This window comes from Lagopus leucura, unplaced genomic scaffold, assembly GCF_019238085.1.
Source record: "Lagopus leucura isolate 7727_CA_CO unplaced genomic scaffold, USGS_WTPT01 Super-Scaffold_73, whole genome shotgun sequence".
NCBI classification, from domain to species: domain Eukaryota; kingdom Metazoa; phylum Chordata; class Aves; order Galliformes; family Phasianidae; genus Lagopus; species Lagopus leucura.
In genome coordinates this window covers 77,452,903-77,478,383 of record NW_024962252.1, presented here as the reverse complement: position 1 = coordinate 77,478,383, position 25,481 = coordinate 77,452,903, and the positions used below count along the sequence as shown (strand labels likewise).

Sequence of the window (25,481 nt, the reverse complement as noted above, 5' to 3'; positions counted from 1 at the left end):
ACATGAGCAAAAATATACAAGTGAAGTAATACAAAATAACCATAGACCTGTCCTTACAGATGTTTCCCAATAACTCCACAAGTAGTTCAGACAGCACTTAAGTTGCCAGGAATTTCATCTTTGAAGACCATTCCTTAAGAAAAATCTGAAAACGGTAACACTGACACTTGCATATTTCTAAGAAATTACACTGCATTACCTGAGTAATATTCATGCTGAATGGTATAAAAAATATAAGAACTAAATAGTATTTCTGGAGTACTATATTCCATTGCATGAAGTCCTGGAAAGTAGTCACAACAAATGCAAAGAAAGAGACATGATCATCCTTCAAGATGACAAAATCTTAAAATAATCTGTTCTCTACTCTCAAGTTTTTCTAGGCCATAAAACGTTTAATTATCACAGATACTTGTTTACCTACAAGGAAAAAGAGAGAAGAACTTGCTCGTGTGGGCACGAACATGTGAAAGTTTACACAATACATCAGCCATATTTAATCCCTCAAAACTCTCCTTTACCATTTTGGTATGGGACTGCGTCCAATGGAGCCTTCACACTGCAGGCCTTGCTAGACAATGATGTCACTGATTTGAACACCTAGGATCTGAGATGTGAAGTGATCTAAGAACTTAAGTTCAAAAAGAAAGCATACTTTTTTTTTTAAAATATACTTAGACTGTTATTAAACATTATATTATAAGCAGTACAGTCTGAGAATTGAGCTTCACGCTGAAAAATGCACAATACCTGCACTTCTTAAGTTAGGGTCGAGGTCTGGCATTTCCTTGGATGCTTCTGGACTCACGCTGTAGATAGACGCTCCTGCTTCACTGACAATGCTGCAAAATAAAATGGTGAACAATCAAACAACAACTGAGAACAACGCACCTGAAAGACCTACTGTTTACCTAATTTAACATGTTCATTTTTTTTAAAAGCCTCACAGCTTTAACAGTTTTTCAATGAAATGAATACCTACATAAGTAAGATAGTGCAAAGGAAAACATCTCTAAGCCAAAACACCCATCCCTAGCCCACAGCATTCGGTATTTTTCAGTTTTGTATTACAAATATCAATCTCTGTAACATTTTCATAACATAAAAAAATGCGTAACCAGAAGTCAGCAGACAAACAGGCTTCCAGACACAAAATAAGCAAACAAAAACCTACCTGATAATTTCATTAAAAACACCAAGGATAGGAAGTTTAATATCTGTTCATTGATTGTGTGAATGAAAGTCATGTGCGTGCACACCCTGTCTAATGCTAACTGCCTGACATGCTCAGGACAAAGCCTCACCTCTGCACAGACCGAGCTGCTGAACTGCAGTTTGCTCCTCAGTAAGCATTTAATTCTGTCTTCTCCACGCTCTTAATGTCATCCCAAAAGAAAACTGCAGACGGAATATCTTTTGCTACTAACTGTAGCAATCTCAGCTACAGTTTGTGTATCAGCAGCACACCTCAAGCTCATTCAGGAACGATAAACTCAGCGATTCAAATCGCAGCATGCAATTAAAAAACCCTGGAGTGCTCAGTTTCACTCAAGAGAAAACTGCACTCAAATATTCGCGGTCTAAGTTTATTTGCAGCAGGGAAATTTTGACACCACTGAATAAACAGCATATTTCTTCACAAAACTTCAACAGAACTCGAATTTCAGGTTGATAATTAAAACATGGTACAACATCTACACCGAAAGAGTTACTATTAGTTTCAGAACTGCTTTTACTTTTATTATTTCACCCATTATAATAACTTTATCATTGCTGTAAGAAGGGAAACCTCAATCCTTAAGCAGCTGACCTTTCAATAAATTCAGAACTTTGCTTTATAGTGTTTTACTTTAAACGAGGCTATAAATTTTTCTTTAAAGAACTTTTAGTACATCAAATGTAGGAATAAAAAAACTGCAATTTAGAAACGCCCTCCTTTAGAAAAAGCTGGAGAATAGTAGGGAGATAAGACACATCCCTATCGGTGTTACAAGCATGTTAAGCTTTAAATAATATAAAATGCAAAGATAAAAGTGACATACATTTCTTATGGTTGCTGCATACTGTAACGCTGTATTATTTGCTACTCAATCTAGGCTGGATTTTTTTGCTGACACACTGACTTTGTAGTTACTGGAATCTCAAAAACTATTCAATATGACAAACAGATTGGATCATTCAAAAACACAGAGAATAAAATCCCATGCTCTTCGGCATTCCTGTAATTTCAGAACCTCTTGAACAACTGGTTTAACAAAAAACTGCCTGGACCCAATGGGCAGCAGGCTGGACACAGCAAATGGAACCAAGACTTAGAAGATTCAGCATTGGAAGCATAACTACAATATAAATGGCATATGTCCTCCAACAGAAAGAACTGACAGCCACCAGCAAAACTAGTTGCAGAACACAGTCTGAGATCACAAAAACACGACTGCTGAAAAATGAAGATGTTGACAGAAGCCATAAACTGATTTTCCTGAGAAACTGGTAGTTTAAAGAACAACGCAACAGAATGTATTTCTTAACCTGTTCACACATTATAAAGGCAGCATCTGGCGAGTTCTCCCTTTCTTCGTAAAAGAGAAATTGCTTCCAAAAACCCACACACATTAGCACATACTTCCAACAGCTTTAACTAACCTCTATTCAATCTTTTTATTCCAACAGGTCCAAAAGTTAACCTCTTGAGCAACTTCTAAACGTAGCGTCTTTTCTACTGGTACTGCCTTCCAATAAAAATTGCTATTCACATTCATTATTTTCCACGCTATTTTTAAATTACTATTAGCTAAGCAATGCTGTACTATAAACTGTATTGCTGCACAGAACACTGCCTGATAGCCCTCAGTACTTTGTCTGTTAACAATAAAAAAAAAAAAACAACACAAAAGATTTGGATGGGGGACTTCAGGACACTTAACATTTTATTGATTCTCATTAATGCTGCATAGACAATGTTCAGAAATGAGGAATGTGGTAATACTCAGATTCTGCAGTAGTAAAAGGAAATCACTGTGCCAAATTTTAAAGTAGGTAGAACTAGAGCTCCTTACTACAGTAAATAAAATTCAGTTCAGGATGAGAGAGAAAAAACAGTCGAAAAGAGCACATTTCCTTTTCTCAAGTGCAAGAAAACTTATTCACAGGGCAAAGGGGTGGGGGGAAAGCCAAGAAAAGAAAAGAAACATATCTCAAGCAGGAAAACAACATACAAAAAACACTTTCAGAAGACGCATACACAGGATATTTGACAGCCACTGTGAGATGGCTTTGTATATGCACACGACTATTCCACAAACTATTTGGTGGAGCAGACTTGAAATAGGAGGGGGAACAGACCCGCACTGCTGCCCAAGGACAGCGAAATCCAGATGTTAAATACATTGAAGTCGTTACCCACAGTAAATGCACAGGGCCACAAATGCCAAAGAAACCATTCTCTGGGTCAAGCAACCGTAGCAAAGCAAGATCCTATGGACATATTAGCGGCTGTTGAGAGGTTTTACTCACTGTTTTTAGCTACAGCGAGGTGGTTGCTAATGTGACACTGGCACACACAGCGCTCGAGCATGGAGCTTCGCCACAGTACAGGATTACAAGCAAAACAGGTTTGGGGATTCGCGTTTGCAGTTTTCCTGGATTTTGTTTTTTTGACTGGGTGAGAGTGACACTTTGGTGCGGAAATAATCTGGGGGACTGTTTTTATTCTTCTTTATTTAACAATTCAGTGCTATCTAGGACAATTTTACAGTAATTTAATGTTGTAAAATGCTCTGCTTTCAAAGAACATGTTTTTTTTTAATGTCAGAGCACTTTAAGCCAAAACCAAACCTGCTCAAATTAGTGGGCCACATAAATTTACTGTGCTCCACGCAGTTCTTTACACACCAACTTTTTTTTTCTTTTCTTTTTTAAAGGATGCAATTTAACAAGAGCCAGCAGTACTCAGGACCCCAGTAAGAGTTGTTAAAAATGGCACCTAAAATCTGTAGGTAAACATGTATTCAAAAATAAGCATATATCTATATTTTTTTCTCCAAATCTTCAAGCCAAATAATCTAATGAAAAATTATTTCCCCTTTCCAAGGAAAATTAAAACATAAATGAGCCTAATTTCTGTACTTTCCTTAGAAGGACAATTCTCGTACTGAGTAAAATGACAGCAGTTAAAACAGTATTAACAAAAGTTTTGCTACTGAAAGTCATTGTGTGGTAGAAGAATAAGCAAGTGATCATAACAGGCTATAATCATAATACATCGATAAGCAAGTTTCATGTAGTGCTCTCTTTATTAAAAAAAAAAAAAAAAGAAAAAAGATGGTCTCTTCCACCTATAATGCAATTCATTATTATTATTTTTAATAAGAAGAGTCCAAAACAAAGCTGCTATGCAATATTTCAATTTAGCCATGGTAAAGTAGTTTTGTTAAATAGATAATAAATGTTTGTACATCGTGCTGGTCTCATTTATGCTCTATTTCAGACATTTCATGTACCACTAATGCAACATAAAGTGTATTCCATTAGCACCACCTGGTGGTCCCTCAGCTTTACGCCAGAAATCACACCACACAAGCTGTATTCAAATGCTTTAAGTATGTCTAAGATACTAGGACAAATAATCTTCTCACTGAGCCTAAATAAGCATTACGTAGTTGATATGAAGAGTCGTTCAAATTGTGCACATTTCTAATCTCTTAATTTTTTTTTTCCCCAGGAAAACTAAAAGATCAAATAACTAAAAAATGACAAGATATTAAATACCTACAAAAATGCATAATAATAAAGAATATATTTAACAAATATATTAAAAGTTAAATCTTGCAACTTCATGTACATGTGTATAACAGTACTTTTTAAATATTTTTAAAGAAACTTGGGAGTTTTTTGGTAAGTTTTTAATGAAAGCCTTTTGAAAACTGTAAAAATCTGAGGTGCAATTAAGGAAAGACATACACAAACCCTTACACACACACACACCCCAGTCCACAGGTTTCTTGAGTTAAAGACATATACAGTTCCTGACATTTTCATTAACATTACCAGTATTTTGGACTGCTGTATTAAATTGAAGTCAATTTCTCACAATCAAATGCAATGCCAGATTAATAACAAACATAAAAGTAACTTTAAACAATTTTCCACAATCTCCAAAACCCTGATTTACAACTAAAAGCCTTTAAAATAACATTTCGAGAAATGGACACATCACAAAGAATTGACCAGTGTTACTATTTGGAAGAATGTTGTGGTCAACCTAAAAGCAAAGGGTACACTGACCTCAAAACGGGTGCAAGTTTTCTTGTTTGATTATAATAAGATTATCTGCACCAAAATACAACTGCCCTCACAATCAAAGTTTAATTATGACTGTGGTTAACTAACCTAACAAAATTTTAAACAAATTACCTAAGAAATCTATTCTTCATAAACCTGTGTCGACAAAACCAAAGGTTCTGCTTGAGGAAGGAAGGAATAAAAGATTATTGCGTGACTTCTTCAAATAACTGATAAGAATTATACGGGGGAGGAAGAAATCCAATGATGAAAGGTCTGCTAGAAAAGAATACTACATTACATTTATATGGAAGTCCACCATGCAATAATCAGTCATAGAATCACAGAATGGTCTGGGTTGAAAAGGACCAGAATGATCATCCAGTTTCAACCCCCCTGCTACGCGCAGGGTCACCAACTACTAGATCAGTCTGAGCAGAGATCCAGCCTGGCCTTGAATGCCTCTAGGCATGAAGTATTGCAGTCTCAGAAGAGCTTACAGGGACTGTCAATCAATCAGCTCTGGGGAGAGGAATGACAAGTTTTAAAGAAGAGGTCCCACCAAGGAGCTCCATAGGGCACAAGCTGCCCTCAAACAGCCCACATGGTTATGAGTGATACAGATCCCACATTTTTACCCAGTCACGTTCTGTAATTCCCCATAGAAAATATTAGTTGAAACTGCTCACAGTCTTCCAAATTAACTACAAAAAAAAAAAAAGTCTATATATGTTTCTATCCAAAAAGAAAGAACTTGCTCAGTCTTTTGCCAAGTTTACCAGAAACTGCAGCATGCAAAGAAGAAAGCAATCTCAACTTGACCAACTCAATCTACTTCCTGGAATAAAAATTATACTGTTTCAAATCAAGATAGTCATGCAGCAAATTCAAACACAGGACAACGGTATGACTTTCAGTCACTAACCCTACTTTTCCAAAAGCTTTCTGAACTATGGCAGGGGCAATAATCAGCTGATACACCAGCTTCTGAAGTGCCAGAATTTCAAGGCAGCCATCACCACATCAAAGTTAACAAAACCAATTTTTCTTCTCTTAATACATGGTATTACGTGTATTACCTGACCTGCACCAGGCAGGTCAATGGCATTCTTAGTAGATAGCTCAGATTTTTAGAACCTATTGAACAGAACAATAGAGAAGTTAAAAGGAATACCAGAAATCAAAGCCAGTTTAACTACGCAGTCTGGTTGAAGAGCAACAGTCAGATCATAAAGAACAGGTGAAATGTGTGACCAATACTGGAAAGATTGAATTATATTCAAAAATGCAGTTACTGAAATCATTATTTTCAAGTACTACCTACTTTCTTGTAAGCTGGAAAATATTAGGACTATCAAGTGCAATTTTACACTCTTTGGAGTGGAGAAGAGGACAGCAAGTTGATTTTATATATTCTGCATGTACTCAAAGACAAAAGGCTATTTCAAAAAAAAAAGAATGACTACACTGAGACATACCATGCGACTGCCTTGCCTCTTCATGAGCACAAAGCAGGTTTCAACAACATGAGGGAAGCAAATGTGGCACAGGATTTAAAAGCTTCTTCTTTAAAATAGTAATTACTTTGGAATATGTAGTCCCACTCTGTTAGCTTTCTGACTTAGATGAACACAGAGAAACTGTCCTACATGAAACACTTCATTGACTAGAAGAGTTCAAAATGTTCTCATTTTAATCTTTATCTACCATCATTCCTGTCTGTCCACAAAATCCACTGGTGAGAAATATCTTGAGTTAAAACAGTGGAACAATTGCTATACTTTACCCGTGCAATAAAATAGGTTGTAGAACCACTGCAAGATGTAACCATGAGTTATCATGCTTTAATTTTTTCCATATTAGCTGTTGTTCTGTAAGCCCCTAAATCAAACAGAAACTACTTAGCGTACTAAACTAATAAAACTAACTGTATAGTTATGGCCTGAAACCCTTTATTCGTTTGTCTACAAACCATGCCCTCTGCACATCTCTGTGAAGGGAAGAATGATCAGATATCTGTCTTCATCTTGTCTGAAAACGATGACATTTTTCAGTAAGAAAAGGGTCCAAATGGCAGGTGTCAAAGAGCTTTAGCTTCACACGTGCTGCTAGGAGGCAGAAAAAACAACAGCAGCGTGTGGCCATGTCAGAGCTGTACAGAAGCTGCCGTACAAGTGCATATCTGAAAAGAGCAAACCTCATAGCCTGTTAAATCAATCTAGTGCCAGATGCTGTTATCAGAACAAAACTGGTGCTACGGATTCATCCCCAGAAGAAATACATGTCCCATGCCCATAGTGAAAAGTGAGCGACCTAGTGTGGCACATCTTGAGACTGAAAGTGACAGCTACCTGCGACTGCCCCCACCGTTTTTATTGACAGTTTCAGAAAACAGGTTCTGTCATTGCTCATAAAACAGCTGGAGCAGAAGCATCCTTCTGCTCCTGCAGAGAACTTTAAAATCTGAACTACATGTTCAAAATCTACTTCCAAGTTAATCATCCAACTAAAAAGCAGTTGGGTCATTTACTTTTCCTTTAGACACTGTAGTACAAGAGACAGAATCAACTGCAGCTCCTCTCCCTGTTGCAGCAATGCTATGGAAAGGAATCACTGCAGTGTAGGTATTATAGAATGCTGCACTACCTTAATGTAAGACAAGTTGAATTAAAAAAAAACACCTTTCATGTGATTACAGTATGACAGCATTTAAGTCAATCTAGAATCAGTAACAGTAAATACTTTTACATCTCTTAAAAATCTTTCCTTTTTATAGCCAATTAACATCAATATGAGAACAAAGGAAAGACAATAGGAAAGGTTTCAGTATTGATAGGGGAAATGAAACTCCAATTAAAGAAACAAAATAGACGTGAGAACTGGTTGTTCCTAATGAATACACCCAAAAATTTTGAGATCACTCCTGCCAAAGCTCAGTCAGTTTTAAACAACAGAATTATCCCAATGTCCTCAGCAAAACAAGCATTGAGGATTTTACCTAATTTCATTCTACCCTCAGGGGTTGAAGTGGGAGCAAGGAAGTAAAAAACACAACTGATATATGTAAGTATGTCTTCAAAAAGAAGAGAAACACTAGCAATGCAAAATGCTCATGTTAGATATGTTCACAGACTTTTAAAACAATATGGCCTAGATGCGTTCCCAAAAAGAAGATTACACTGCTCCCCACAAAGCGTAGCAAAATCATCCCAAACCAAAGTGCACAACAAGCCTTTTCAACCCTTTCCCCTATCAGGTCCTGCAAGCCCAGCTGGGCCAGAGCCTGCAGCAGCCCAGAGGGAGCTTGAGGCACCGATAAGGAGCCCACTGGCAGCACTGCCCTGCCAGCAGCCCCAGATTGGCTCAGCCGAGCGTAAAGCCCTGCAGCAGCACGTGGGGAGAGCTGGTGGGTCACGCAGTCTGTCTGCAGCAGAGCAGGATCCTGCAGATGTAGGAGCCAGCCTGGCTGCTCTGAGAAACAGCAAACGGTGCAAATCCTGGAATGCATCAGTTATACATTCACACAGCATTATAAATCTCACAGAGAACTGCAGTCTAAAGGAACAAGTAAAAGGCTGAATTATTTAATTTAAAAAGTGATTTCTGCCAATAACGAAATAACTATAAACTTGGTACTATTTGTATTTCGTGATGTCATCAAGTTTTCTAATTGGGAAAATTGATGTCTACCTGATTTCTAAGATGTTTCTCTGCTGCATGCATGCACTGTCCTATCCACAGCATCGTTCTAGTATGGGACACCAGTCATTCAAGATACGGATGATCTCTGAAGGAAGATCACAGAATCACAGAATGGCCAGGGTTGGAAGGGACCTCAAGGATCATGAATCTCCAACCCCTCTGCCACATGCAGGGCCACCAACCTCCACGTTCAATACTAGACCAGGGCTCAATCTAGTCTGGGCCTGAACACCTCCAGGGATGGGGCATCCACAACCTCTCTAGGCAGCCTGTTCCAGCACCTCACCACTCTCTCTGTAAAGAATTTCCCCCGACATCCAACCTAAATCACAATTCTGACCTGTATCTTTGGCCTGATTCCTTTTCCCTTATGACATCTCTGATCTTGTATGTCTCCTTAGCAAGTTACCCTCTCCCATGTGCAGACTGACCATGGGAAGCTGTATGGTTTGCTACGACTGCACACCCCCTGCAAAGGCTGTGCAATACCATACAGACTGCTGAGAGGTAACCGCTCTTCTCACACTGCTCCCCTCCCCAACCCTATTAAGAACTAGGCTGTATCTGACAACACTATTTTAAATATTTCCAAATTACAGACAGTCCCCAGCACAGCACACTGAGCTCTGAGGTACCAAGATTTCCCACAAACTTGGAATAAACTAAGAATGATTGCTGGCAAGAAAGCATCTTTGATGTATTGTATCATAAAGAAAAAGTGTAACTATTACTATATAACTTTTCTGGCATTGATGTTTTTTCTTACTTTTCTTCTATTTGGAATTCACCTAGAAAACTGTCTGCTCCAGCTCACAGCAGATATGGCCAGATATGTTTATTCTCTAACTCAACACTCTTGAGACAAATGTTATATAGAGTAAATGGTGCTTTAAGAAGACCTTGTTAAAATTATATACTGCTGCCTCAAAAGTAATTTCTGCAAACTTAATCATCACAATGTTCTTACAATGTTTGAAGTCCCCATTTTTCTTTCTTTCTTTCTCTTTTAATGTGGGAAAAATGTTGGCTTTTACACTTTTATTTTATGAAAATTCAAAGCTGACATTGATAAAAAAAGTGTTCCACTTTGTCCATCAACGGAATAATTTTCTTTACTGGAAGAAAGACTGTAAAGTAAGGTGCTATTTTAGTACTTCCAGCAAAATCTACTATTACACACCTGTAAAGGAATAACAGCAATAACAGCATTATAATAAAGAAAATATCACAGCAGATAAGAAAGAAAGTCAAGAGAAATGCATACACACAAAAAGAGGTTACTCTGATTCTTCAGAAAGTATCTTTCCTCATGTAAAATTCAGAAAAACTAGCATATTCTGATAGTTCAAAAAATATACAATTTGCCTGTAATCAGAAGAAGCTTCTTAGCATCTTTTTTTTTTTTAATAGCTCACCTTCTTTCAAAAGCAAGATGTTCTGTTTAAAATTAATCTTTCCTTACAGTCACTTTCCTCAGCCATAGATTTAAAGACAACGACAACCTAAGTGTCTATAGAGCATCATGAGTAGATCTGATGCTTTATTTATTAAACTATACATTTTTCTCCTTCGGAGCCTCTAGGGTTCTTTCATGTCTTCTCTAGTGCTCCTCATTGTCATGGGTTTAAATATTGTTATTTCACTGATAAAATATGCAACCACTGGGCACCTACAGTAAGTGATGTGAATCTGAATCAAGTGTGTCTCCAGAAGAAAGTGAGCTCCTGTTGTCCACTGCTTAATCATTTAAAAGAGTAATACCTTCTTATTTTTCTTTACAAAGCCTCACGTATCAGTGGAAAAACAAAACAAGAACCCCCAGACACCCACAGTTGTGAAACAAATTCTGAATAAGCATGCAATTCATGAAAACATAAATTCCTTTAATAAGAATCAAACCAAAGAAAAAAAGCTGACTCAGTTAAAAAACAAACAAATAAACAAACAAACAAATCAGTAAAATAAAAGTTCAGTTAGGCAGTGCTACACTTGTTCCCACCCACCCCCCCGCACGGTGCCTTTTATTCCCCCCCTCCCCCCCCCCCCCCTTTAAAGAGGGAATAATTTGTTCCCTCAGGTTGTGACAGATCCACACTGGAGACTTTCCATGAGCAGTATCACTAGAACTGGCATAAACATATGCTCAAAGACCACTTCATTTAAAACACATTTTTCATCCACTTACAAACACTTTAAAAAAACTTCCTCTTCTACACTGAAATTCCTTATGCTTCATTTCTAACTAATTACTTTTAAACTGGAAAAAAAGTCAAGTAAAAATTTTTTTTTCTATTTAGTTATCCAAATACGAAAGCATAGGATAAGACAGATTTCTTACTGCGGAAGAGCTGGTCTTATATCTGAATCATAAGAACACAACATAATTATTTGATGTCCTATTTTTTACACCACCATTTGCAAAGTGTTCTTCTACTCATAGATATATCCCACAGTATCCAGGTAGTCAATCACCTGCAATTCTAGCAGTAAAAATCTGTTTAAAACAGTGTAGATTTATGTTAATACATTAACGTGACTCTATTATGAGTCCAAGTATAAATATTTTGTTTAAAGAAATCTTGGAACTACATCTTTTTAATCACATTAATCCTTCTTGAGGCCCATTTTTTAAGAGGAAAAAAATTTCTTAGAAACACATAAGGACTTGTAGGTGACAATTACACAACTCTAAACAAATGCACCAATGAAAATCAAATCTTTTTCAAATACAACTAGGTTGTTTTCTCTAACAGAAAAGTCCACATCAGAAAGCTCAGAATCAGAAAGGTTGGAAAAGACCTACAAGATCATCTAGTCCAACCGTCCTCCCATTAATTGCTACCAGAAGCTACTAAACCATATCTCGTAGCTCCTCATCTAGATGCCTCTTGAACATTACCAGGGACAGTGACTGCACCACCTCCCTGGGCAGCCCATTCCAGTGCCTAACCACTCTCTGAGAGAAATAGTTTTTCTTATGTCTAATCTAAACCTCCCCTGGTACAGCTTGCGGCCATTTCCTTGGGTCCTGTTTGTTGCCTGGGAGAAGAGTAAGAAGGAGAAGGGGAATCACACACATCACTTCAAAATGAGAGCAAATTGTTTCAAAACTTTCCTCCCCATTCATATCCGGAGAGCATGTGGCAAAGCCAGACGGCAACTTCATGGGAGGGTCTTTGGGAAAGCATTCTGTTGGAAGAGAACATGATCTGAACCCACTCCTAGGAACACCAGCAGAATTTCAGGTACTATGTCACGTAGGCCATGCACACGGACTCTGAGTGCAGTGGCTCAGTCATTGGAGTCTCATGTCTGGATCCATCAAGATAAACAAGCAATGAAGAAACAGGGCCTTGCAGTGATTCTTTAGATTTCAGAAAAGCTGGCTTAGCCTGACAAACAAATGGAGCCTTAGAAAGTAAACAGCACTGCGCTGGAAAAATTCAAGCTTCCTCAGATGCCATAAACAAGAAACAAAACCTATAATTCTTTGGAAATTGTTCAGAAATGAATAGAAATATTTGTACTTCTGATCCTTGCAGTAAAAAGCCCACTTAATATTGAGTGTAAAGACTCTTGTAGATAATGACTAACTATTTCTATGGTCTTTAGGGCCATTCTTTGGGGTCTTTAGGGCCATTCTTTAGGGTCAGGGTTCTTTAGGGCCGTCCTTTGGGGTCTTTAGGGCCATTCTTTGGGGTCAGGGTTCTTTAGGGCCATTCTTTGGGGTCAGGGGGTCTTTAGGGCCGTCCTTTGGGGTCTTTAGGGCCGTCCTTTGGGGTCAGGGGTTCTTTGTGGCCCTTCTTTGTGGTCCCTGTGGCGGCTCTCTGTGCTCAGCCCATTGCTGCCCCGCAGGCGGACATCTTTGCGGCCGACTTTGCGGCGGAGCGCGCGGCGCGGGAGCAGCTTCACGCCCAGCGGGAGGCGCTGCAGGCCGCCCTCCATCAGCTGCAGCGTCAGCTGCGCCTCGAGGCCGAAGGGGCCGCCAGGTCACAAGACCTGTTATTTAAAAACAACAATAGCATGGATGTCATGGGTGCAGAAGAAGAGAATACAATGTCACAACAGTAGTCGTCCAGATGAGAACAAGAGTTCACGTGAGACTCAATGGCAGTGCAGAGCCAGAGGCTGCAGTGGGCAACTCCTACAGGGGGTTACAGAGAAAATATGCCAGCATGGAACGCACAGCACCCTGCAACGCAGCCAATCATCTCATGCCCTCAGGCACCCGCTCGTTCTGCTGGCTAGCGCGGCGGGTGGAAGAGCCAAGCCTCCTCCTTGGCCTGCCCCTGCAACACAGGCCGGGTGATCACTGCCTCAGCAGCCGTCAGCCAAGAGGGCACGAGGCTGCCACCACTCAAAAGCACAGTCATGTGCTACGATCCATGCTGGGTCATGCCAAGGCTTTTTCTAGCAAGGCTGTTTCAAGACTGGGAGCACTTCCTACACCCACTGCAGAGATGGTGTAAAAAGCTCCTCCTCCACCACTAGTGCCAGATGGAAAAGCACAAGGCAACAAACATCAAGTATCTACCCCCAGAGGAAGGATATGCTGCCAAGTCTGAGCACAAATACAAGTTCAACTAATTCAGCTTTTAATTCTGTTAAAATGCAGATTTTAATATTAAGGGTCCAATTACCACCTGCCTTCAATTTATTTCTCCCCCCTAAAAACTGAGAACAACCTAATCCTAAATACCACTAATCCCAAATGCCTCTGAAATACATATTTGGAAATCTGTTTCTAAAGTTACCTAAAGGCAGATGTGTTCAGCATTCTGTTCAAGCTGAAACATTCTCCTGCACAATACAAACAGAAGTTTGAAGTTACAAACACCTCACACCAGAGGGGGCCGGATTTGGGTTTCATCAGACCCAGAGAACCAGAATCAGCATTTCACAAGCACTAAGTCGGGCTTTCCCCTGAAAGTCAGAAGGGCTTGCAACCGCACCAGCACCACAGTGATTTATGCAGTTTAATTACATCAACTGTGGTGTAGTAAAGGAGAAACTGCAAAATGACATTTTGTCACAAAATCCAGTCAAAGCTAACTCACAAATCCATTGTTATTCATAAATAAATAACAAGTAGACATAAACTTAACTCATACCAAATTTTCAAATTCAGACCTGTTTTTAAGAGTTTCACCCTCTGTAGAGTAGAAAAGTACGTAAACGAACTGTTTCATCCTAATCTTACTGTAATGATTATATATTTTTATCACAATCTAGAATTAAGCAAAATCATTCTTTTTTTTGCCTATGATACTGATATTTCAGTTCAGCTAGAAACTAATCCATTTTGCCCTTATTACACTGCATAGTAAATTAGATGTACTTACACAAGTCATGAACAGCATCTAATTTGAATCTAATTCACAAAAAGCTAAAAGAAATATCTTACACATGATAAAATGTAAGACTGTGCTCCAAATTAGATGTCACCAGTTTCTTCTTACTAAGCAATGGAAGAACTATTTTTTCTTATTTTAATTCTCATCTCAGAAAACATTGTTCCTGTTGGAAGCCAACCCACAGCAACAGGTTTACCAAAAAGAATCCAGTGAGAGGAAAACTGATTTCCTCTGACTTGCCCTGCTCATAGGACTCAGCAGTGGTGCTGTTGGTACCCGAAGAAAGAGGATATATTAAAAGGATACTATATCATGATTTCAGAATTATTTTGTTTTACAACATCTGAATTGACAATGTCTCTTTCTATTTATTTTTACAGGAAGAAAATGTTAAATCTTCAGGGAGAGAATCACTGAGAGGAAACTTAGGAATATCCACTACGATTTACTTTAAAATGACAAACTAATCTCCAGAAAATAATTTGAATAAAAACACAGCAAACTTTGAGGTGCAATTATACATTATGAGGTAGAAATAGGCCAGGAAGAAGTAATAAAGACATCACTGCTTTTACTGAATGTCCACTTCCAAAACATATTTACAGTACAAAATCACAGTAGTGACAAGAGAATCATCCAGGGAAGCTGTATGTCTGAATTGTTTTTCTGAAACACTGATGTCAAGTTCAAATGTCAAAATGTATTTTATTCAACTGATACTTCCAGCACACTCCAATAAAAGGGCTGAAAAGGCAGTGGGCATGTTGCCTTGTCTGCCAAAAAAGAAATATAAAAATGATACAACATAATGAAATACAAAAATGAGCAATGAAATATAAAAATTATATAAGTTTGAGAGATAATTTTTATGTAACACTGATTTAAAATTAGCAATAGCTATTAGCTGCATCTCGATGGACATCTCTCTCTCTCCCACCCAGTTTTATATTTGGAAAGCTCCACAGAAAACTAAGCTGCCTGAATAGCATTTGATGTTATTTTATATAACACCACACAATTGGAAGTTGTAATCTTACTTGTAATTACAAGCAGGATTAAAATGAAACCATTACTTCTGTCTCAGTTGTACACTTGCTTTCAGGACTTCTTAAAGGAACGGAAAATAAATAATATACACAATGGCTTAGAAGCTCACAATTTTCATCTCTACCTGATGCCATCAAAGCAGCATGCTTATACCAAAACTGAAAAGAACAGGAGAAAGAACCTTCCTCTTCCCTTTCCCTACCCAGTGCCAGTTGTCCTCGTTGCTCCAGTGAGAAACTGAAGGAGGTGCTTCACAGAAGCTTGTGGTTTTTGATGTCTCTTTTCAGACATATTTCTTGTCTTCATATCACACACCATGACAAATGGATCACTTCTTACTTCCTCCACTTACTCATCATTGACATAACCACTGGAATCCAGTTATAGAAGGGAATTACTCTCAATAGGCACCTTCAGTTACAAATGTCTGACACCGCAGTCATCTAAATCTAATCCTTTTTCAAGCTGAAATAAGCTACTCAAAGGCCCTTTGAGACACAGCACGTCTATATTCTTTGTCTCTCAAGTCCTGAAAACATCACAAGTGTGCTGAAGCATCTCCTGTTGCTGTGGCTTCTTTCAGCATCATTCATGAAGCTTTTAAGACTGCCATACACTTTCTTGATATGAAAAATGAGCCTAGACTAGCACAACTCCGTTTCAGCACTGAACAATAGTACACCAGCTTCACGTGTGACATAGTAGTAGCAAGCAGCTCTGCACTGCCAACAGACTCCATGAACAAATAATCTGAAATGAGGGATAAAAATGAGAATTTATATAACTACAGAGTAAAAGAGCTCTAGCTTTACTAACCAAGGCATTGTATTTACTTTTCTTCTTCCCAGACAATTTTCAGTCTATCAGACCTGAAAAGTCACTGAAGAATATTTTGCAGATGTCCTTAAAATTCAAGTAATTTTCTTTTTTTATTGAGGCTTTTAATAGCTGATCTTGTAGCACCAGGGGGAGCTTGTTAGTAGCTGTACAGATGTCTGATTCATTAGGTTTACTATTCAAAACAAACCTCAAAACAGACTGTCAGAAGGAGAGACAGAGTTTTTTCTCCAAACTTGGGATGTAACAGATGAATACCACTGATGCTTCAGAAAATAAAGAAACTCTCTTCCCCATTAAATGACAGTATTTGTATATATGTGCACTGCGCACTCAATTTTCTTCAAGATTCCCAATTGTTCTATAAAAAAATATATTAAATCTGCACAGATACACTCTAACAGAAATCTAGAATGAAGAATTTAATCCCAAAGATAACTGACAGTTTAAAGCCACTGAAATTAAGGTATATCATGTAGAGCACTAGGCAGCCTAATGTAACCTGAACACCTAACTTAAGCTTCTGCTATCAGCATCAATGATAATAGCACGACATAAGCTTAAATAAATAAATCTGTATATTACAATAAAGGAAGCCCCAAAAGAACTGAAATGCAGAACACCAAACGTGGTTTCACAAATGAATAGGTATGAAGTTTGGCAGAATCTCAACTTAACTAAAAACACATTACTGGCAATCTCACACAAATGGAAAAATGCTTACTTTCCCCTTCTGTTCCAACAGAAGTTCTGCTTAAAGACAAAACACCACCCAAACATGCAACCAGGTCAGACTGTGCCATAATACTCTGGCTTAGTACCTCACAAATCAAGGAATACGTCTTGTATTTATATCATTTTAATCTGGACGCTATCAATATTAATCATTCTTTATATTTTGATGCTTGTACTTAAATTCTCTCCTGACAGGTTTCCACAAGTAATTCCTCCTGGAGTCTTTTTACATAGTGAAGAGCCTAAATGAGTTTTCCTAGCATTTATACTAGTAGAAAATTCACCAGTTGTCACAGCTATTTAATGACAGTGACTTAAAGTACACGTGTATTTCCGGCATTTCTAAGACAGAGAATAACAGAATAGCCCCCGAATACCAACGAGAGGCAGAATTTCTTAAACATGATTTCACCTATTTCAAATCCAAATTTTTGAGTCTTTCTATTTTTTATTACTTCCAGTTGTTTTCATCCTATGGCTCACAGCTATCTTCCAAAAAGGTCCACGGTGGAGAAGGAAGGAAGCTAGTCTCCTGTTAGTAGGGTTACACTCTCAGGAGCTGGTGAGCCAAGAGCCACCCCAAGGTTCAACAACCCTTTCAAGAATCAAAGGAGCCCTTCAAGGAAATATCTTTTAAATCAAACTTTATGGCATTGACCAAATAGCACAGACTTTCAAAGGCTGTAATCATATTAAACAATAACCTAAAACATTTCAGTCTGAAACAGAAACCCACTAGATAGACTACCACCTCAAAAATACCACACATGCAAATGAGCTAGTTTATTTTACTGTCACAATCTAGCACATATAAGATGTAGTTATTCATTTTTCTTTTAATCTATCATTTCTGGGCCTTGGAAGTAGGCTTGAACACAAGACTTCGTGCCTCAGTAACTGCTTATGGCAGAAATAGCAGCATTTGCTTATTGCATATCCTTTGCACATCTTCTCTGAATAACCTTTTATGTTTACAATTTCTTCCTATGTCTCTATGTATTTTGAATGCTTGCTATGTAATTTGCAAGAGCGGATTTGAGATCAGCACGTTTCCAATTGAATAGCACACAAAACTATTCATAAACATTTTGTCACAAGCTTAATAGCTTTTTGTCTCAAAATCTTCCCTAATTACATAAAAGTTAATTTTCTGCTTTTTTCTTTAGTGTCTTTAGAAGGTCTGAAGACATTCACACATTCAAAATATGTAACTTCTTAAACATGACATTACTGTTGGTGAGATTTTCTCTCAGAAAGAGAAAAGAAAGAAGGGAAGTCATATGAATTTCCTCTTACCTTCCCCCAACTCTTTTCCCACATACTGTTCAAGATCTAAGTCAAACAACATGATCTACTGGTCTGGAAAAACTGACTTTTTCCTCAAGATTTAGATTTCTTCCATTATTTACATTTACTTCCTGCCCACCACCACTTCCCCACCTTCGCACTGTTGAAGTCCAGTCACCCTATATATCTTACTCTTTCTATACTTAAGGCATTCATAATTTCCTTAATCACACAGACGTACTTCCAACTAGACTTTGTTTTTAAGTTAAAAAACTGCAAATCTGTTTGCCTATAATAGAATTCAGCAGATAGAATTCCATAATTATCTCTCAAGTGATATAAAAATATAGTTATGAAGTTTATTTAAACTTATAAAGTTTATTTAAACAACTTCAAAAATCATACTTCAAATTATCATCTCCTATTTCACCTGTCCCATTATGTTTCATTATTGCTTACGCGTTTGTTTTTTTTTCTTCTCCTCTGAGATAAGGAAAATAAAAGAAAAGAAGAAAAGAGTACAGACCGCAATGATTTCTACAGTAAACTTTTAAAACAAGTAATGTAGACAGGACAACCTTTGCTTTTTTGGATTGCTTTCAAATCCAAGATGACTTCTGAAAATCTCTTCTCTAAATACTACAGTCTCAACTCATCTTTGATACCAGACTGTGGATGGATCATGAACAAACATCAAGTGCTAATTTGAATGGAGACACTTATTCCATTCACATTATGCTGAATATCAGACTAATTACTAGCTAAAATAATGATAATCAAGAATAACAGGAGGAGAAAGTCTCTATGTAGACTGAATATCTTATTTACAACAGTCTGAAATATAAAGATACGCAAAAAAATTTTAATTTGAAGCATACACATTTGTTATGTCCAACTGTTGTGGTAAATAATCACAAATATACTAATTTTAGATAAGAGGCAGAGCACAGTTTGGTTGGAAAGCGTGATTTAAAATATTTTCACTGATTGTGTTTTCACACACATTTTAAACTTATTTCTTCCTCACAGTATTTCTTTGTTGTTTAGGACTCCACTACAGTCTGCAATAAGCGAAAGCAGAACAAAAGGTCTTCAGTGCATATTTCAGATGTCTGCAGATTCTGTGAAATATGTATTCCTTTCACAATATCTCTCCCGACAGTTTTCTACGTTTTGAATTGGGTTTCTACTGACCTAAGGTGTGTAAGTGCAAGCATATGTCATCAAAAACAACTTAAAAGATAATAAAAAAGAAATAGGAATAAAGTTTCCCATATTCCTACCTCCTTTGTACTCTCGACAGACTTGAAACAACTGCATTAATGCAGCAAGCAATAGCTTGTAAAAGGATGCAAACCAGCTGAAACATTTGACAGACAGTGTTAAATACCAGAGGATTCATATCAACCACTTTATTTGAAAAGGTGCTTTGATGTTGTCTATCTTTCATGTACCTCTTTCATGGCACATTAATAAGGAAAACTGAGATGGGGTAAATTAAGTCCCAAGGTCATATCTAGAGTTACAGCACCGTGGGTACCCGATGAAATACGGATTAATGCTGCATGAGCACTGAATAAATAAAACCACTTCTGTTAACCACTTAAACAAGTTTTACAAGTAGTTCTGAACTTTATTCGGCAACTAGACTTCAGACATCTTAATCCCCCCACACTGCTTTGAAACCTAATTATCATAATGTGAACCCGAATGTTAGGTCCCTTTCAAACTGCGAGTGCTATGAAGCAGAAAAGTAATGGGAATTAAGCTAGTGTAACATTAGAAATGTAGAGGCACGGAACTTGAAAGTGGCATTTGTTAAAGCTGAGAGAGCATAATGTAGATATTCAACAACATAAAACACACATTTAAATTGAAAAGGATATTTAAAGCATGTGCAGACACCTATAAAATACAAGTGGACCTGAAATCCCATAGAACAAACATTTCTAAATCAATTTCTTGCCACCAAGGTCCAACTTCAAAAGGTATTAAACAGTCCTATTCTACCTTAGCAGAACTTTACTAAGTATTCTATAGCAGACAATTTAAACATTAAAGAAAACCAAACGAGAACTTTACAAGACATTACAGACTTTCCCCTATTTGTCACAGTACAGAAGTGTTTGAACTTAAACAGCAGTAAATTATTAATTACACCACTTATAAAGCCTCAAGAGCAAGAAAAGATTTTGCTGAAAGCAGTAGAAAAAGATTTCAAATCAAGTTAAATCTAAGCATAACAGAAAAAGAACACCACCAAGCCACCTAGAAAACAACCCTATAAAAATACATTTGCCTAGCAGCAGTGCCTGATACCTAACAAACTTACTTTATTTTCCAAAAATGAGATGGAATAATACAATTTAAGTGTGCATTAATAAAACAAGCATGGAGGAAAAGCTGGACTAGGAGTGCTTATATTGTGACAATGCAACCACAGAGGCAGAATGAAAAACTGTGACCTCATTTTTCCAAATACGATGACTGAGCTGCTCATGGCACCCAGTTTTGGTATTCACCTGTCGTTCAAACAGTTTTCATTTCCAAGAACAGGCAGTAATTAAAGAAAAACAGTTGCAGTGATCTAAATATGGAATAAGATTGGTGACTTTTTTTCTAGATTTTTATTTAATCCAAAATGGTCAATGAAATCCTAAAAGTTTATAGTCTGTAATGTAAATGCTGAACACACTGCTGTCTCATTTGCATTTCTGGTCCTGCTGAAACAAATACACTTGTCTAAAAGAGAACATCTGTTTTGGTTATAATACAATGTATCTTTGGCAGACTCACAATAGAACTAACAGAAATAATCAAGAATATTTATTGAACCTTGTAACGAAAACTGATTTGTAACAAAAAACCTGAAGACTAGATATGACAGTCTCTGGGCTCTAGTCCAGTTCTAATCTAAGTCAATAAACATTGACTCTAAAAGGAAAACTGCACTTGCAAAAGAATCCTGAAGTTATTTAGGTTGGATGCAGGTACTGAAAGTGTGTTGGTTATAAAAATAGTGAAAAATATTTGTTTTAAATCAAAAACTGTCAAACTGAGTCCAGACAGGTTTTAAGGCTGCAAGAAAAAGTGTGCTACATGCCTTATATTCCTATCATTATCTTAACTCATTTGTGTTCTCTCTGGAAAGCTTCAGTAAAAACTTCATTAATAATTGCCATTGCTGAGAACCTGGTACTCTAACAGACTGCATTTTGTCTATTTACTAGCACTAGAAAAATATAAACTAGTCATCAAACAAAATAGTTGAGAAAAACTGGGTCCTATAAACAAAACTGTTTGGGAAATCTCCTTTGATATCAATGCAACTGAAATATTCTAAAGTGAGAATCAGTTAACCTAATTATTGCCCCTACTTCACCTCTTTAACTGTGTGTTTTAGTTGAGGTTTGTGGTTATACGCTCATTGGAGTTAAATTCTGAAGTCAAGGATATCTTCATGCACAACTCTGAAACAATTGCACAGGGCTTGACCCCTAGAGAGAAATTCAGCATATTTCTGCATGTAATGCACATACATGCAGTCACTAAGTATTCAACTGGCGTTATTTGCCAGAGAAGCCAAAGTCTGCAATACCACTCTATTTTTCTGGATGTCATTTCTGAGCAATAGCTTATGAAGCTGACTGGGGCTTTGGTTTTAAGACACTATAAAACAACAAAGTCTGGTCATTTTACATTTGGATTTCTTCAAGAAAAGGACTGTAAATGTAAATACCATTGGCAATTCTCTGAAACTTGTACAGAACAACTAAGAGTACAGTTTTGTCAGGCAAGCATTTCCACCTTCACACAGTTCAGTGCCTTACCAAGATGTACAATGCTTTGCCAAAGGTATCATGTAAGATGTAATTGATGCATTCTGTAAGTTTCAGTACAGTGAGTTTTTGGTTTTTTTTTTTTGCCTGTTTGTGTTATTTTTCTGTACAAACACTCAATTGATTTGTAATTTCATTTTTCATTTAAAATTGCCTAAGCACTCCCTTAATAATGAACTATAATGTACTTAAATTCACTTGATCCAAAAGCATACAGTGGGTTTCCACTGAATTAAACTGAACTATGTTCAGGCTACGTACAATGCTCTTACTTTTCCCCTATGGTGAAAAAACGCATATGAGGAAACAACATAATCAAAAGATGACTTTCTAGAGCCAGAAAGCAAAGGAACTTTGCAAGATTCAGAAGCATCTCTGGGCAACTGTGGTACTGGTAAGGCAACGAGATGCATGTAAACTAGTTTAGCAGAAATAGCAACATGGGAATCACAATCCTCAAGAAATAAACTGTCTAAACAGTTAAACTAAACACTAAGACTGCAGATCCAGCTTACTTTGTAGAATCATAGAATAAACTTAAATAAATATAGGCAACTTCAATAAACTTAAATACATACAGGCACACACAAACAGTATGACTCCATATAGGTCAACAGAAGCAAGCATCCCATATAGTATACCACAGAACAACAATAACCTCACATTTTTTGACTTTGTATTTTCTAAGCAGTATCTCAGTGTTCTACATACAGAACCTGACATAAGGACCAGCTTCTCATCACAAAGGAGCAAAACAAGGAAACGACTACTACTATAAAAATATAAACACAGAACAAAAGCAAAAACTGTTTTCATTCTGCTAATTTTCACTCCCAGGAAATCTTGGAGGTGAAGATTGCATTTATATACTTTGATTGCTCCAGAAGTAATGCTTTCTATTTAATTCCATGAAAACTACAACAGATACAGAGTAAAATAACACTGTTTGATAGAACAAGTTTTTCAACATAATCAACAATATTAGATATGTATTTTTGCCAGCAATAAACAAGGACCTGCACGTCATGCTCATATAAATCTGCTCCAGCAGAGATTTATCTACTTTTCATCGTCCGAAATACATGAAAGCTAGAAGGCACTAAATCCAGACTACACAACTGGTGTGATAGGACAGCCAAGCCAAAAATGATAATATGCTCCATATTCCTCAGACTGGTATAGGGCCTGGTTGCAGAAAAAAGAGGTTTTCTTTAGGCTGACACTAGAAGTCTGAGCCTTCAGCCGAATCCACATTGTAATGTAGCAGTCAGAGATGGTGACATGTCTGGAAATCTAGAAGGATCATCTCTTTCCTATCCCAGAAGTGTGCACATTACTTTACCTTCTGAGGGCTGTATTTATTTATTTATTTTTAATGTGGAATTCACAGGTCACCACAACATAGACTACCATTTTGACTCCAGCTTGCAGTGGCAACACCACATCTCATCACCAGTAATGATGTGATCCAGGTAACTATCACCTTCAGCTTTGTATTCGTTCAATAGGCCCTGATGAACTTGCATACAGTGTTCTTTCTACTCCTACTGTGTGAGCATTTGTGGGATCCACCTGATGCAAACTTTGCAAGATCTCAACATTGCCACCATTGTTTCCAACACACTGCAGCCAGCTTTCAGCTCTGTACACAACTCCCTGGACATAATCTGCCAATTCATGCAGATGAACTGATCAAGATGTTCCTCGTTTTGTGGTGTGACCATCCAGAACACGGCTTGTCTTTCATGCTGCTGTTGCCAGTGCAGAAATGTACCACACACTACCTGACAGTGCTCACATCCACTGTTTGGTCTTCAGAAACATTCTGCAAGTGCCAGTGAATATCAACGGATGCCATTTTTTCCACACGGAATTCAATTACACACAACCATACGCACTTCTATGTCAGATGTCATTCTGTCACACATCTCTTCGCTGCTATTTGTCACACAGCAACTATATGTAATAAAATATCGGTGGGAAAGTTCAACCTCTACTGCCACGCACACCATTAACATCCATCTCTGATATTGTGGGCCAACATAACAAAATAATAGGCATTACTTTTGCAGCAGTCCTTGTATTTTTTTCTACAAATATCACCAAAAGTTTTGGAAAAAATGAAAGATAGAAAATGATCAGATACTAATACAAAAAGTAACTAACTTGGTAACCTGCATGACTTCTGCCTCAGAGCATTTATACTGATTCCTAAAGCTTTTATTCACTTCTGCTATTGCTCCTGCCCCAATCAATACTTTGTTATCTTGCAGATTCTATAATCTTGCTTTACAATATTAAAAATATTAAAGCAACCCAAGAAAAGAATGTGAAAATGATCTGCCACAGAATAGCAGAAATATATTTTTCTTGTATAGGCTAAACAGTCATTTTCATTTTGTATATGATATCAGATCATTACTGCCTTCAGACAAAATGCTTATGTTAACATAATTGATGTTTAAACTACATAAAGTGAACAAAACTAACATAAACATTTGCCAGAAAACACACAGTAAGAAGTGCTTTTCATTTTCTACTGACTATAAAAATTCACCGTTTTAGAGTTGGAAGCAGATGCATAATTTCTCAGAAGTTTGAACAGTCTCCATCCTTTGCAGAAAAAAACCCATATGCCCCCCCCCCCTGGCCTCCCTTCCCCCCAAAAAAAAGCCCACCAAACCCATGACAACAGAAACACTGCCTAACAACATCAGAAAATCCCTGTCTCTTAAGCAGCAGACGCAATTCTGCATGGAAAAAAGCAATATAGTTCCATACAAATAAAAGGTAGAATAGTTAGAATTTGACAAACTAATGGATGATGTTTTAAAATTAAAGAAGATAAATACCTTCACTACTTTCTGCTAGCTGTACATAGGGTTCTTAATTACAGACAAATTAATATCATGGGGATTAGTAAATATTCCATACAACAGTCAGACAACACAAGGTTTAACTTGATTTATCAAGAAACAAATATATGATCCTTGAGCAGCAATTCTCACAGACTTGAGCGTGATAACAGCAACAGTATGAACTTCAGAAAGAGAAAAACTGTGAGTCAGTGAGTCTCTTGCAGACTTAATCTACCTTCATGCTCCAAAGAGCTACACTTCTTTTCCTTTGGCTAAAAGGATGGATCAAGCATGACTTAAACGCAGATAAAGTAACCAAAAAAATAACTTAACAAACATTACACTTAAAAACAGCTGTTAGGTTAAAAGAGGTTGAACAGCTGAACATCATAAAAAGCAAAGTAATCTTACCAGTAAACAACATCCAGCGGTGCAAAGTATTTCTTCATAATTAAATCAGCAAAGTAAGCTTCTGTTTCTCTGCAAGCCGTGCCATTGCCAATCACAACAGTGCTACAGCTTTGAATGGAGTAGAAAAAAAA

At 37.3% G+C, this 25,481-nt stretch overlaps 1 protein-coding gene across 3 annotated transcripts in view; it reads right to left on the bottom strand.

The window, feature by feature from the left end:
* SRBD1 (S1 RNA binding domain 1) overlaps positions 1-25,481 on the bottom strand; it is a 122,957-nt gene that overhangs the window by 63,714 nt on the left and 33,762 nt on the right. For all 3 annotated transcript variants that reach the window (XM_042894067.1, XM_042894084.1, XM_042894076.1), the window contains exons 16-17: positions 25,351-25,458; positions 751-842 (exon numbers count right to left, since the gene is read on the bottom strand). In XM_042894067.1, the coding sequence (XP_042750001.1) occupies positions 751-842; positions 25,351-25,458 (200 nt within the window). The remainder of the gene's footprint in view (positions 1-750; positions 843-25,350; positions 25,459-25,481) is intronic.